The sequence below is a fragment of the Arthrobotrys flagrans genome (genome assembly GCF_004000055.1).
Source record: "Arthrobotrys flagrans strain CBS H-5679 chromosome Unknown unitig_1, whole genome shotgun sequence".
Lineage (NCBI taxonomy): Eukaryota > Fungi > Ascomycota > Orbiliomycetes > Orbiliales > Orbiliaceae > Arthrobotrys > Arthrobotrys flagrans.
The window spans coordinates 5,329,459-5,343,738 of record NW_027137556.1 but is presented as its reverse complement, the minus strand read 5'-3'; the positions used below and the strand labels follow the sequence as shown (position 1 = coordinate 5,343,738).

The 14,280-nt window shown below is 44.4% G+C and overlaps 4 protein-coding genes across 4 annotated transcripts; 1 reads left to right on the top strand and 3 right to left on the bottom strand.

Moving 5' to 3' along the window:
• Positions 1 to 86: 86 nt before the first annotated feature.
• DFL_009562 (uncharacterized protein) lies at positions 87 to 4,250 on the bottom strand (the record flags this gene model as incomplete). Its single annotated transcript, XM_067639469.1, has 7 exons — positions 87 to 291; positions 353 to 1,259; positions 1,313 to 1,616; positions 1,671 to 3,447; positions 3,511 to 3,622; positions 3,686 to 3,722; positions 3,783 to 4,250. 7 exons carry the CDS (start codon positions 4,248 to 4,250, stop codon positions 87 to 89), a joined length of 3,810 nt encoding a protein of 1,269 aa, XP_067487256.1.
• A 340-nt stretch (positions 4,251 to 4,590) lies between these two features.
• DFL_009561 (uncharacterized protein) lies at positions 4,591 to 6,838 on the top strand (the record flags this gene model as incomplete). Its single annotated transcript, XM_067639468.1, has 8 exons — positions 4,591 to 4,628; positions 4,691 to 4,756; positions 4,837 to 4,855; positions 4,972 to 5,345; positions 5,404 to 5,557; positions 5,662 to 5,854; positions 6,008 to 6,468; positions 6,524 to 6,838. 8 exons carry the CDS (start codon positions 4,591 to 4,593, stop codon positions 6,836 to 6,838), a joined length of 1,620 nt encoding a protein of 539 aa, XP_067487255.1.
• Positions 6,839 to 7,060: 222 nt separating this feature from the next.
• On the bottom strand, positions 7,061 to 8,431 carry DFL_009560 (uncharacterized protein; the record flags this gene model as incomplete). The annotated part of the gene is made up of 8 exons (XM_067639467.1): positions 7,061 to 7,167; positions 7,226 to 7,414; positions 7,480 to 7,658; positions 7,714 to 7,895; positions 7,972 to 8,016; positions 8,083 to 8,134; positions 8,186 to 8,280; positions 8,360 to 8,431. The coding sequence occupies 8 exons, from the start codon at positions 8,429 to 8,431 to the stop codon at positions 7,061 to 7,063; spliced, it is 921 nt and encodes a 306-aa protein (XP_067487254.1).
• Positions 8,432 to 9,470: 1,039 nt separating this feature from the next.
• On the bottom strand, positions 9,471 to 12,166 carry DFL_009559 (uncharacterized protein; the record flags this gene model as incomplete). The annotated part of the gene is made up of 7 exons (XM_067639465.1): positions 9,471 to 10,262; positions 10,320 to 10,469; positions 10,525 to 11,096; positions 11,169 to 11,464; positions 11,520 to 11,677; positions 11,743 to 11,965; positions 12,039 to 12,166. 7 exons carry the CDS (start codon positions 12,164 to 12,166, stop codon positions 9,471 to 9,473), a joined length of 2,319 nt encoding a protein of 772 aa, XP_067487253.1.
• Between the last annotated feature and the right edge of the window lie 2,114 nt (positions 12,167 to 14,280).

The following is a 14,280-nucleotide window of genomic DNA, read 5'->3' as shown; positions in this document are numbered from 1 at the left end:
AAAAGAATGCAATTATGTTACACGCTAAAAATTTCAAAGTCCTAGCATTGAAGAATATTGTATTACGAGGGGCCAGCCGTCTGCTCCTAAACTTTGTAGCCGGATTGCTTTGTGGTGAACTCATGAGCTTTCGGAGAAGCATATCCACAGTAGCGATCGTGTATCGATACCACCTCGTATGTGCCCTCTAACGAGGCTATGATGGTATGCTTGTATTCCTCAGTGGTTTGTGTGTGCATTTCGTGAATTTTCGGTTTGGCACCTTTCTTGGGGATCTCGCTTCTAATATAACTATGAAATTGCTCAGTCGTTAGTTACGCCAACCAGAAAGCAGAAAGGAATTCAAACTTACGTGAACGTAAAAGGCGGTGAGCCGTCGAGCTGGAAATGGATCTCGACGTGTTCTCCTTCATGAATCCCTTCAATAACCTGTGAACCCTCACTAACAAGGACGCTGGGTATGCCGTGGACAACTTTGGTTATGTTAACATCTACCTGGCAATCGCTCGCAGAATCCTTGAGCCTATCGAATGTGAGTGTCCCGGGTCGTTCTGCAATTCTTTGAAATATCGAGGACGTTGATATTTTTTCTTTTTTTCCGGAGAAAGTATATTCCAGTGTAAACGGCGGCGACCCAGCCAAGGAGTAGTTAATTCTATCGCCGACACAATAGTAGGGCTTCGAGTCTAATGACGTTATGGAGGGGGGTTCGGCTACGGAAACGCTAACGTAAGGAAGGTCAGATCCGTATTTTCGTGAGCATCCCCTAGAGTCGCGTATTTTATGGATTCGGACAACATGGCCGCCTAGAGTTAAGGCATGACGTGGGACACGAAAAACATAGTTCGTTGAATCAATATTTGGGATATTGACAATCTCCTCCTTCCCCGTTGAATAGTGTTTTACCCCAATAGAGAGAAAGAATGGGGCCACGCCTTCGAGAACAACCGGGATTGTGTCGTCCCCAGTCCCGGTCTCTAGGCAATACTTGTGCACTTTCCCTGGCGCTTGGAACCTGGCTGATGGACGTGCGTGGACTGTTTGTTCCATGGACAGGGGCGATGACGGGGGCGCTGGTTGTATGTACGAGCGGTCAGAAATATTCTTGAGCACGTATCTATACTTCCCCGGCTTAGAGGTATCCATTCGAATGCTGGAACGGGTTGTTCCAGCTTTGAGATCAATTAGTTTAGCAGGTTTCAGTTCCCCCTTTTCGCCCGCCCAATATTGTTCAAAAGAAGCAACAAAGGGAGGAAGTCCTATCTCACTAGATCAGTATGCTGCATTCTCAGGTTGCTTCAGCATAGCTTACCTTCAAGGCTGAGTTCCACAGCATCCTCATCTCCTTCACAGATAGGATTTCTAACATAAATGCCATCTTTCATTGTGGTGGAGGTGCTCTGAACAACCCGTGCAAATGGCCTCGGGATCCAGTCAATGCTGAATGTGCTCGCAGCCCCAACGACAGACCCAGGACAGATGGCGTCTTTAACCACAAGTAGTTGGTAGAGGCCGCGCTTGGTTGCTGGGAGGTGACTATTGAAATCCCTGGCGATAATATCATACTCTGAATGCTTCCCGCCCTCATCTGTGAACCGATATTTAATTCGGAAAGGCTGCAACTAAATTAGAACGACCAAACAACGGTAGATTTATAAAAGCAGACATACCTTCTCCCCAACTAAGCGTAGTGGCAGCGCCACACTCTCGCCCTCTAAAGTATTTACCACCCGACTTCCATCTATCTCTGCGAAAGATGCAGAAGGTCGCTGTCGTCGGACATCGATCTGCGCCTCGCTTCCCAAAAAGACTTTACAACCATGCGAATCTTGTATGGTGGTTAAAACAAGCGAATAATCACCCCCTGACACTAGCTTCGGCGTCGTTATGAAATGCGGACTCGTCGTTATGTCGGAATTTTGGAATTTCGTCCTTTTTCCACTATGAATGAGCTCATATTCAAGATTCCAGGGTCCAGATCCTTGCATGTCGACAGTAAACGTGGCCGCCTCGCCGATACAACACCGTTGACTAACTGACGATGGTGAAAATTTGGCACCAGCCATCGGGATTATCCTTTGATTGACGCTGAGCTTTTTGAAATCCAGGTTAACACCCTTATAAACATCGTCATTCATAGAATAGAATTCATAAGTGTAGTGCCCGGCTGCGGAAGGGGTAAGCCGTAACTGATGTCGAGTCCCTGTCACTCTAATTGTATTGACCGTTACATCATGTTTATCCTTGAGGGTTCTGTAATAAACAGTGAACGGTGGCGTGCCCGTAAGATCCATGTCGACGGTTAGTCCGATTGACGATCCCGCACATCTGTCCACAATCTTGTCGAAAGATATAGATAGACTCGGATCCGGGGGGGTTAAAAACAAACAGGTTGAAGGTTCTAGGACCTCACCCGCGCAAAAACGGCTTGATATCGATTTCAAAGTGTAAACACCGGGGGCCGAAACGGTCACGAGTTGTCCGGAGGTTTTCAACGTGGCACTCCTCAATTCTACACTTTGTTCAGGATTTGCTTCTCCCTGAGGAGCAATATGTGGCTGAAATGAGTAGCTCACTTCATACGGTGCGGACTCCAGGGCTCGACTGATTTCGATGGGAAGAGCCCCTTTTTGACCACGTGCCACCATGAGCGGTTGTTGGGGTGAACAGCCAAGGTATTTCACCAGGGGACGTTCGTGGACATCGAAGCTTCTTTGTAATAGGAATTCCGGTCCTGTCCCGCGTACATCATACTTGACGGTGTTGCCGACTCCATCGGTTACCTCCTCGATCACATAGCTCCATGCGCCTTGCGAAGCTAGCGATTCGTTAAGCGGTATTGAGACTTTTTGCGGCTTTGCCCAGCTTAGGTCGTGGTCTAAAAGGGACTTTTGCACGGAATTCCCTCCTTGAAAACGAAGGAGAGGGGAATTATACCCGATCGGACTGATGCTTTGTATTGTAACATCCTTTTCATCTTTGTTGATAGAGCGGCCGTACCGTACCTGGAGGGGGGGTAGTCCCACAACCTCCAGGGTGAGATCCGACAGCTCCCCCTTGCATCTATTCAAGGAGGGCGTCGTAGGTTGCGTGCCAGTAAAAGACGCAGAAGGACAAGCCGCGATGAGAAGCTCCGCCTTCCGGACCCTTACTACCAACTGCGTTACGTCAATCACTTTTTCAAGCCGATATAGCCCCGGATATTTGATTGGATAGTATATGTGGTGGATTTTGGGGTCTCCAGGTTTAGTTGATGTCGATTTAAGAAGTTTTTTGATTTCCTTTTGGGTTATATTGATCGTCGTGGGCTCTAGATTCTCGAAACCTCGGACAGTCAACTGTATCAAGGCCGGCGTCGAAGAGTTTACCATTATTGGTAGAGCCACTCCATCCTTCTTGAGGCTGCTGTAGCAGAGATTGAAGTTCGAAGGATTCAGCATGGCTGATCTTGATCAGACATGTCAATAATATATTAGCTTGAACTAAAATCAACAGGGGACTGGGCCATACCCTTCTGGAAGATAATGCACCGTATGCTTTCCTAGGATAGGCGATTTGTTGGCAAGTACACTCCGAGCTCTTACTCGTCCCTCGGAAAGGCTGAGTTCATGACTGAAGAAATCTGCAATAAGAGTGAGACTACATCCAAGGGAATTTCGAAAGGAGAAATCGATCAGATACTAACGTTTCCAAATTGACAGGGCGAAGACAGCCAAAACGTCCTAGTAAAGTTAGTAGCCGAAAAATATGCAGATGCCAGAATGAGAAAACAGTGTTTGTACCTGATACCGCAAGCAAAAGAATATATCAACCATCGACATAAAGATGATTTGCACAACCGTGACGTACGTGCTGAAAGTGAGCCAAGGAATCCGGAGCAAGGGTAGTAAGCGCAAAAATACACCGTCTACAGCCACCCATTTGAGTATCAACCATAGCTCTGACACCGAATCATCGTCCGTTGAATATAATCTCCCAATTTCGTAGATTTTGTATGCTTGTATCAATAGGAATATAGAGCAGGCGTAGAGCCTTTGGGTAGGAGCATCTATCACGCTAACAGGGATATAAGGCCCAGACGAAGCATTCGGCTTCAACGTCTCTTGTGGTACGCGCACTGGGATTTCCGGCGTGTTCGGTTTTGCACTTGGCAAAATTCGCGAAGGTTGGTCAGCGTGGCTTCGGAGTCCCCGAGGACGGATCGATGTAGGTGTCTTAGGGAACGAGGCAGGTATTCGAGGGGTATCCATTTCGGTATCTAGATCTCGAGTCGATCGATAGTGTGAGTAGAGACGCGTGGGGTTTGGTGGAAATTATGAATTCATCTGAAGGTTTCGATCTCGGTATCCGAGAGTTGGGAGAGAACGGGATAGTGGTTTCGACGATTGATGAGGATTCCAGATGTATTGGTCCTTAGGGCGAGCCAGAAGGAAGGGATGTCGGAGAATAATTTGTAACGTCAGTCGTGGAAGAAGCAAGCTTTTACTGGTTACTGTTCGTCAAGCTGGAAGGATATTCATAGTTCAGTGCGAAGTGTTTATCGACGGTGGTTCAAAGCCTGGCAACACGCGACGGCCAAGATTTTCTGGCATGGATGTTGTCATTTGCCAAGTTCAGTCCTTGCTCAGGTTGCTGACCGGCTTGCACAGCAATACTTGACTTACATAAGCAGACCACTCTCAAATCTTAGCATCTTAACATCAACCCCGGCCTTTCGAATTCCTGAAGTTGACGAACTCACACTGTGTATTCCTAGGTATTCGGCCCCATAATTCAGGTTTGCTGAGAATATGTTGCGTATTCGATACCGGAGGCTTATTTGGAACAACCATGCAGTTTCTACATCTTCCCCAAGGTACGACCGCCCCACATCGGTATAACCTTCACCCTATATTTCACAGTGGGGTTCAAAAATGAGTACAGTCCACTTATATAGCTTATGCGTGCGATGCTTTTTTAGAAATCACACAGCACATTATTGAGTTTGTCCCCGATGATGACCTGGCAGCACTCGAAGGCGTATCCAGAGAATTGCATCGCTTGACCAATGACCCCTTGCTGTGGCGAGGGCGGTGTCACCGTTTTAAATACTGGGAAAATAACTGGCACCATTATGCAACGGGCCCTGATGGCCACTATCAAGCTCTACAAAACTGGAAAAGAGTCTTCTTCCGAAGAATACAGCTTGACCGAGAGGCCCGAAGACTGTTAGAGAAAATCGTCCTCAGTCCGTCGAAGCGCATCAAATATACGGAAAAAATAGCTGCATATGGATACGATGTGAAGGATTACCTCATCGAGCAATTAGAGACTCCAGAGTCGGCAACCGATTGGCTAGCAAGGCGGTATGGTCTCGATCTTGCAGCCTCTGGCCTCGAATACTAATTTCAAACATATTTAAAGATTCCATGCCAGCTCAACTCTATCCTACATCCATAGGCAGAGAGCCATTCACAGCTGGTCTACGTTATTGACGACTCAGCCAACACCCTTGGAGATTGCGATCTCCAGTTTTGATCTATTTGTTATAGATGACTTCGCCTTCGATAACGAACAAGTATGTCCCTCTTCTAACTCAAATCCTTATATGCCCATCCGTAATGACCAAAAAATCCGAACGGTATCGCTGCACGGACACGCTTTCTAATTCCCATTGTCTAGGTCCAGTGCCTGCTCACCACTATGCGCGACGATATCCTTCATTCACAGAGAGACTTCCCCGACTGGACTATCCAGGAAAAGGCTGTCGGAATCGTCAGCTACATGAGGTCCCTAGGGTTTCTTGGGTGTTCCCAGGAAAGGTTTCACGATCTTGTAAACTGCTTCATTGGCGTTTCTATGAGAACTACCAAAAGTACACTTCCAATAACGTCCTGCAGTATTTTCTGCTCGCTAGCTAGAAGGCTCGGGTTAGAAGCCCATCCTTGCGCATATCCATATCACGTCTATGCTCTCGTCCGCGAGACCAGATCTTCACATTTTTACGTTAACCCACACGACAGTATAGATATTGTATTCCAACCGGAACTGGAAAGCAGGCTCGAGGAAATTGGAGTCACCATAACACCAGAAACCGTTAGCAAGTACTTACACCCTGCAACTACAAAAGAATTAGTTTTGCGAAATGCCAGGAACATTCTCAGAAATACACCTCGCGCGCGACGTCATCTTCTCGATGTTCGGCTAGACCCAGGCATTAACATAGATGCTGCAGAATATGCTGCTTTATTTGCTATCGCGCTGTTATCAAACACCTGGACGACCCGTATATTGGAGCCATTATGCCGCTGCCTTCAAGAATCCTTTCCCCTTGATGTTGGCCTTATCGAAAAATACATCGTACCCTTGGCCGGCCCTAGTTCGCGACCAGCACGCCTACTACAAACAATCTGCATTGCTTTGCGGAATGAAGATGGAATGGTCCGAAGGCCAAAATCACGGTCCTTGGCAGAAAACCGTGGGGTTCTCGTAAGTTCAGATTTGTCGGAATTCGTAAACCAGACTATACACTAAACCGCCATAGTTCCGCATTGGCACTATATTCAAACATAAAAGATACGGGTACCAAGCAGTGATAACAGGATGGACGGTTAACATGGCGTACGAAGGCTTAGACATAGAGGAGGGTGAGCTTCAGAAGGGCTTGATGCAACCTTTTTACAGAGTCATGGTAGACGACCTGTCAATTCGATACGTAGCACAGGAAAATATCTTAGAACAGCGCCCCTTGTCTGCGGGCCGATTGAGCAACATCCTGGCTGGAAGGTACTTCCAGCGGTTTAACTCCTTAGACGGTCGCTTCGTATCCAACATGAAAGAAGAATATCCAGACGACTGAGTGGATACACACCAGATTAATGGGGCAACTGAGCCGAGCAGACTTCGGCCAACCATGAAACAAATCTCAAACCATGTATTTGAGTCGAGTTTCATATACCAATAGCGATACCCAGAATTCCACAATCATCAAACTTTGTCTCGGTTTAGGCGGAACAAAGTGGGCTTGCGGAGTTCTCTGTTACGGAGAAATAACGAAGGCGCCAATCCAGAAATCGATGTTTTACGAGTGCCCAACTTGGATACCCTTTCCCGCCAATACCTTGATATAATGACGCATGAAAGCGACATAAGGATGCCTCACACGAGTCGCATAAGGAAACGAGGTATCTTTTTCAGCTCGGGTCAGTTACGATAGTTATGAAAGACACAAACACGATCGGCACACCTTTCCCCGAGTATTTCACTTGCATAGCTCGGGCGTCATCAGCATCAGGAGCTGGGTGCTCAGGGGAGACTGATGTGGTTTGCGTCAGTGCAAGTAGGGTGAACATCAACTCGCCATCCGAATATTTTGAGATCTGGAGCTGCACCCTTGGCATTGCGGTGAGGAGCCAACGACACGTGCCATCGCTTTCTAAATAAAATAATAATTAGCAATACGCTTTTGGAGCTAGCACATTTCAATTATCAATTGCCTACCTCCAAGTCTAACCGGTTGTCTCTTGAGGCCGTCTAGCTCCCAAACAGAACCACCAGAAGGGACGTAGGCGATAAAATGATATGCCGATTCCGAATTAGGGCTGTTTTCATTCGCCAGCTCTTTGGTATTCTTGCATGCATCAATGACGTCTAAGTTATTTTGTAGTATCTCGGACCGTCTACGGCGGTGACACTTTAGTTTCGACCTACAAGCGGAATCTGTAAGATATATACCTTGCAAATGAGTTGTGGATCTTGCGCAAGAACTCGGAATTTTGTAGACAAAGGCCTCTCAGAGGGGGTGTAAGGCCCGCGGTAAAGGATTTTAGTTGGGTTAGCTCTTCCCCAAGCACCACAGATTCTGCATTAAACAAAATGTTTATCATTGCCAGTGACCCGCAACTATTCTCCGAGATCTAAGTACATACTACAATTAGTCGTATCCTCCTAGGGGAGAGAACCTCAGGTTCCCAGGCGGTCGGAAAGACAGACTTGGTTGGCAAACCAAACGCCGTCGGGACAGTTGGTTTCCGTTTCCTGGACCCAGTAGCTATGTCAATATATACACCGAACAAAAGTAGAACGGGGACTCTTTTGGCAGACTTCTTTTGTATCTTGTCTCCAGCGGCAAAGGAATATTAATCCAATTATCGGGCTTAAGTGACGTTAGCCTCAAAGAATACTGGGAACGGGAAGAGACGCCTACTCAGATTCGTCCAGGATACTCTCATCGAGGGAGTAAAGTTCAATGACACGGGTGTTTGGGGCCCCGGCATCGCGAAGAATTTGATTGAAAATTGCCTTTGATAAGTACGAAGTAAGCACACTTCTTGCTGAATCTGTTGTCTCTTTGGACTTATGGGTTTGCATATATAGTTACTGGCTCAGACTCGATCGTGCACCACCCCGGGTGGCTTTGCCTAAGTTGTTGGTAATCACCCAGATCTGACATTGTAGGCCCCCATGCAGACGAGATGAATGAGGCTGCTTAACTGGAGAAGTTTTCATTTATCTCGTCGGGATACTAGCCTTTGAATTGACTTATTTAATGCCAAAGGGTTTAGAGTCAGATGTATAAGTATCTAATTGTTGAAGGGAAGGGCCGACAAGCGCAGTGCAAGCACGCCCACGCATATGAAAGCAGGATACTACTTTTACAGAAGAGGACGGCCAATGAAACAGATGATACTTAAGGACTTTTGAAGCTTAAGGTACGTCCTCACGTGCCCCTAAGACACAGAAGATGCGAGGTTAGTGGTTTTGATATAAAATTATTGATTGGTCCTAATGAAAGGGGAAAGAGACCAGGAAAGAAACGACAAACTGCAATGCAGGCTGGGCCTAACGAGTAAGTGCTTACTTAAGGGACAGCTCCCCAGTAAATAACGAATAAATTTTACGAGAAAGAAAAGTATTATTCCAGAATAAAAGAAAGGATTTTATGTAATTTTAGAAAGAAGGTTTGGCAGCAACAGCTACGCAACGGTCTGGTATTTCATTGTGAGAGAAATATATGCTTGTAAAACTTGCTATTCTCGACCAGAAGATGATTACTTATAGGTTAGCAAGTGCTTGGGCAAAGACATGCACCGGCCTAGAATCGACCCCAAAATTCTCTGTACAAGTCAAACTTTTTGCGTAAACAATAGCATATGCTTAAGTAAATAATCTCAAAAATACCTACCCAGCAGGTGATATAATAGCCCACGAGTTTGGATTCTCGACCAACCATGATTTAGGTAAATCTCTGAGGCTATACTTGAGAACAAGGTTGGGGATATTTCTTGAACATGCACAGTATAATTAAGTACTTAACTACTGGGGAAGTATCGAGCCAGTAAAGTCTAAAAGCACTAAAATAAACAGTTGATTCTTTCCCAGAAACGACACCTAAAAACTCCTCCAATCTTTTTCCAGGATTAACTATTACTACTATGAGATAATGACAATTCGAACGCAGCCTGGCGCCCAAGAACAAGTGATTGAGGAAACTAGTAGGGAGTATTGACAATCGAACTTCTTGACCTTAGTTGCTTAACCGGTGTCGCGATGGATTGTCGAGTAGCCTTTTTGAAAGATCCTTTTGCGACCATGTCAACCTGCTGCGGCAAGGCAACAATGACACTCTTGTCACTCCCGAACCGAAAATTGTCCGCCTTGACATCTTCCGAGTAACGCCGGATAGAATAAGGCTCTTTCGAGCCCCTCAAAACCTTCCTTAGGTCCCATGTAATGATGAATGGGCCAGTAGAAGCCACAATAGACGTCTCTTCAGTATTTAAGCCGGTATTAAATTTGGCGACCGTAAAGCTGAGCGGCATTTTTGTTTCATGTTGAAACTGGGCAACATGACTAGGTGCAAGGGCTAGCCTTCGAGGCTTCGGCTTCGCATCCTTCCCAAACCCCTTCTCAAAGCCTAGTTTCCCTGCATTTTTTCCAGTCTCTTGCTTTGCGTCGACGAGAAGAAGGTAGGTCCTGCATGTGGCCAGAATCCAACGACCATCAGCCGACACATCAATTCCAACTATAGGGTCACCAAGAGCCGGGAGATGCGATTTCGCATTGATTCCAAGCCTATCAAATAAACGTATGTCGCCTTTATTAGACGCTACCGCGATATATCCCTTTTCTGTCGTAGCGGCTGCCGAAAAATCGTTCTTCGATACGTATTGTTTAAGCTCTGAGTCCACCATTTTATTCCCGCTGACTCTAGGATCCACCCGGAAAATTGCATTTTTGGAATGACCAATAAATGTTTGCTCGTTTGTCAATTGCGCAAATTTCTGTAGGTCTACTATTAGCTTGCATTATAGAAACCTTTCCTAATAAAAACGGCTTACGTTTTGAGGAACATAGTTGATGATGGGTATGTCATCATGGATCTTCCATTCATCAACAATTTTGCCAGTTTCAATATCCATTTTGAAAACGCTATGTGCATTTGATTGATCTTGCAATATCATAGAGGTATCACCAGTGTGTAACATCACCTAATCGCCCAAAAATGTTAGCTCGGTCCCGGAATCTCGGATGCAAGTCATATACCTTTTTTGGCTCAAAGGCCTTTCCTTTCGGGGTTTGAACCTTGTTTATGGTAGTCGAAAATTCTAGATGATTCGAAGGTGTATGTTTGAACACCCCTATTCGATTTCCTCTTATTACAAAGGAACGGTCGGATTTGGTGCCGACAGCCAGCTGACTGTTTTCCTCTTGTGCTCCATCATCAGGGAACTGTGCGTTTTCATCGGATAGAGAGTTGTCCGGATCCTCCTCGTCCTCATCATCCTCGGCCCCGGATTCGACTTCTCCATCCTCCGAAACATCTGTCATTGTTATGTCCTGAAACGCCTCGACAATGTAATCCCGGTCGTCTGATTTCGCTTTGAGCCAACTAGTTTCGTTAAGGTGTTCCCATAGGCCACGCATAAGCCCTTCTTGAAATCGTTCAAGAGATGGCATGTCACGGAATCGTAGCAACCAGGAGACTGGTATATGATCATCTTGGTACGCATTGAATATAAAAGAAAGGTAATCAAAATTAAACACTGGAGAAATGTCCGGAACTATTGCTTGGGTCAACCAAAGTCTCTCCCCTAGCTGTGCAACTTCGAGGGTGTCTATATCAGCGTAGTTAATATTGGATTAGCATATGAAACAGCAGCACCAGTAGTACAAAGCCAGACACTCACATTTCCATCCGCCATTATCAAAAACGTAGGCCTCCAGCTCACTATCTTGCAAGATAAAGGTTCCTGAATCCAGATCATATAGGTGGAGCTCGACCAATTCTTTTGTTAGGATAGGCAAATCCTGTTGGTATTCGACTTTGTTTTGCTCTGGTTTCTCGCCTTCTGTTCGTACAATTCCCGGATTATGGCGTGATCCTTTAGTATGCGATACGTCGTTTTTGAGAGGGGGGGTTGGGGTCGGCTCTTGTGCTGCCTTTGGCGACGTTGGCCGAACAATCGGTGGAATCGGCGGCGTACTACCGATGCGTTAGCTTGGATTAGCACGGTTTGTATGAGACAACCTTGACTCACGAGAATGAGAACTGTTCAAGGTCTGCATCGGTGGCACTCTCGTAGGACCGTTTATATTTCCGTTCAAATTGACACTGCATAGCAACGATTTCGAAAGTATTGACTTGGCCGGGCTGTGTCGCTGTGTCGCAGACGAATTCAAAAGTATCGTCGGGGTCCTATTCGCCGTGTCGCAAAATCAGTCAGCCAGTACAATCGCCGTCCAAGAATCGATGGGACTAACTCCAAGAAGGTCGTTCCAGGCAAAGACAGCCTGTCCATCTCTAAATACAGAGCGAAAATGGAGACTTTCGTCGAGGAGGAACACCCTGTCATTCACATCCCCATCTTCATCCTCGCTGTCTTCTTGGAGGTTTTCTTCGCCTTCTTCAAAAACACGTTGGACTACGAGTTGATAATGATGGGGGGTGGAAGTTCTGCGAATAAACGCTGCTGATTCCTTAAATCTGTGCGACACAAGTCAGCTTGTTGAATAGTTGAAGCAAAGATTTGTGTTAACCAATGAAAATTAGATCTTACATGCACTCGGAATACCCTTTGGGGCTTCTAGGTCTAATAAGATACAACTGGCCACTGTCAATTTGCAGAAGATCCTGCTTTGAGGTTTCTCCAAAGAGAAGCTTTGAGACATTCCTGATCATAAACATTGCTATCGATGTTGATGAAAATTCGTTGTTCTGCCTGTCGATTCTAAAAGGGTGGGGTACTGGTTAACATTGCCTGTAGTTGTTGGTGGGGACTCTGGTGTTGAGCAGGACGCGATGCATTCTGACGCAATAATATAATACAGAAGCTTATTAAAAAGTTGTGTTCTTACACAATGAACAACACATATTATACTGGAAGCACATGCGCAGCACCGAAACCCGAATGTTTGAATATTCATCAAATCCGTTAAAGTCTATGAAATACCGACCTAATTGTAAACTCCCTATCAGCCTGCCTACTACCCGCTACTAGCGTGTGGTCTACCTGACTCACTACCTACCTTTCTACTTACTGCCAGTGACACTAGCTTGTGGACTACTGTTTGCTCCATACTAGCCTGCGGACTATCTAGTGTTGAAAATGGGATGGGAAAAAACCATCCCATCCCATTCCATATTCAAGTCCATAGGTATGGAAAATGGGTAGAATATATATAATTTTAATAGATTTTAAATAGAATAAACTGAAATAAAATATTAGCATTAGGAAAAAAATATGATGTTGTCCTGGTCGTCCAACAACGGGATGGGACGACTTCGTGTTGGTTTTGGTTATCTAGATAACAGCGCTTTACGTATTATCCCAGACGTTAGGCATTTATTAAGCGTTTTAAATTATTTATTCAAGTTAAATCCTATTATCTTAGATAATTTTATTGAACTTTTATTTAAAATATTTATTAAAATATAATCTCCTAGATGTTTAAGAATAAAAAATGACTTAATTGATTAGTTTAATATCGGATAATTCACGTTCTATATCAATTTGCACAATTAACAAAATAAAATATTAAATTCAGGAATTATATTAAAAGAATGACTATAAAATAAAAATACTAATATACAAATTATTTGTTCATCAGCAAAACCTGAACAGCCGTGGGAAGGCATTATATGGGTAGCTGGGAAGACAGCAAGGGTTTCAGAAGCCAGCAGGGATTTGTAGAAGGCAAATAGCGGACGATCAGAAGCCAGCTACCCTGTGCGCACACTAGCAGGGATGTTGAGTAGTATGGGAAATAATAAGATTAAGGGATATTAAGTAATATAGGAAATAAAAACAAAAAAATAGTGTAAGTGTCACGCACCACTGAGCCAAAACGTCAGCGGTACGTAACTAGGCGTACATCAAGAATATCGTATATAATGGAGACACAGCTTAGTGAGTCTGTGCTCTTACAAATAGAATAAATATAACTAATTATAAGTTCTCTTTTTCATTTTCATTTTCATTTATTCTTTCTTTCTTCTACAACTTACACCTGCAGGCGAACAGCCTGCCTACTAACTGCCTACGAACAGCCTGTCTACTAACTGCCTACGAACAGCCTACGAACAACATATTTACTAACCTGCCTACGAACAGCCTACCTACAAACAGCCTACCTGCCGCCTACCGTCCTACTTCCTACACGTACCACCTACGCGCCTACGTTCTACGTATAAGTGAACTACTTACTTACTAACAGCCTACCTACTATTAACCTGCCTACGCGCCTACATTCTTCGTGAAATAAACCACCTAAAACAACGAAAAAAAATTTTGATGAGCTCCCCATAACTTTTGAATGGAGTATCCAAAACCAATAAAAAATTATACCAATCGAAAGAGCGAGAAAAACGGAAATACAATATCTAAAAATACAAACAATATCAGAAATCGACAAATAAAAATCAAAAATCAAAAATATTAAGATTTTGTAAGAAATCGTATAGAGACTAGTCGAGGTATCAAGGTAATACACAAATATCACAGGGCAAGAGTAGTGTACTAGTGTAAATATAAATTAATATTTAAATTATTACTTAGTTTCTAAATATATGACAGCAAACATAACGGTTTAAATAGACAATTAATAAAGGAAATAATAAAGTAAACTAGATAGAAGTTAAATCTGAACTAAACGTTTAGATATATAGAATATTAAACTAGACAGAAGTTAAGACTATATAATTTATTAAGCAATTAAATGCAGAAACAATTCAATTTATGGCGAAAAACGACCTTCGGACAGAACGACCCCCTTATAACTTTTGAACGAAGCATCCAAAAC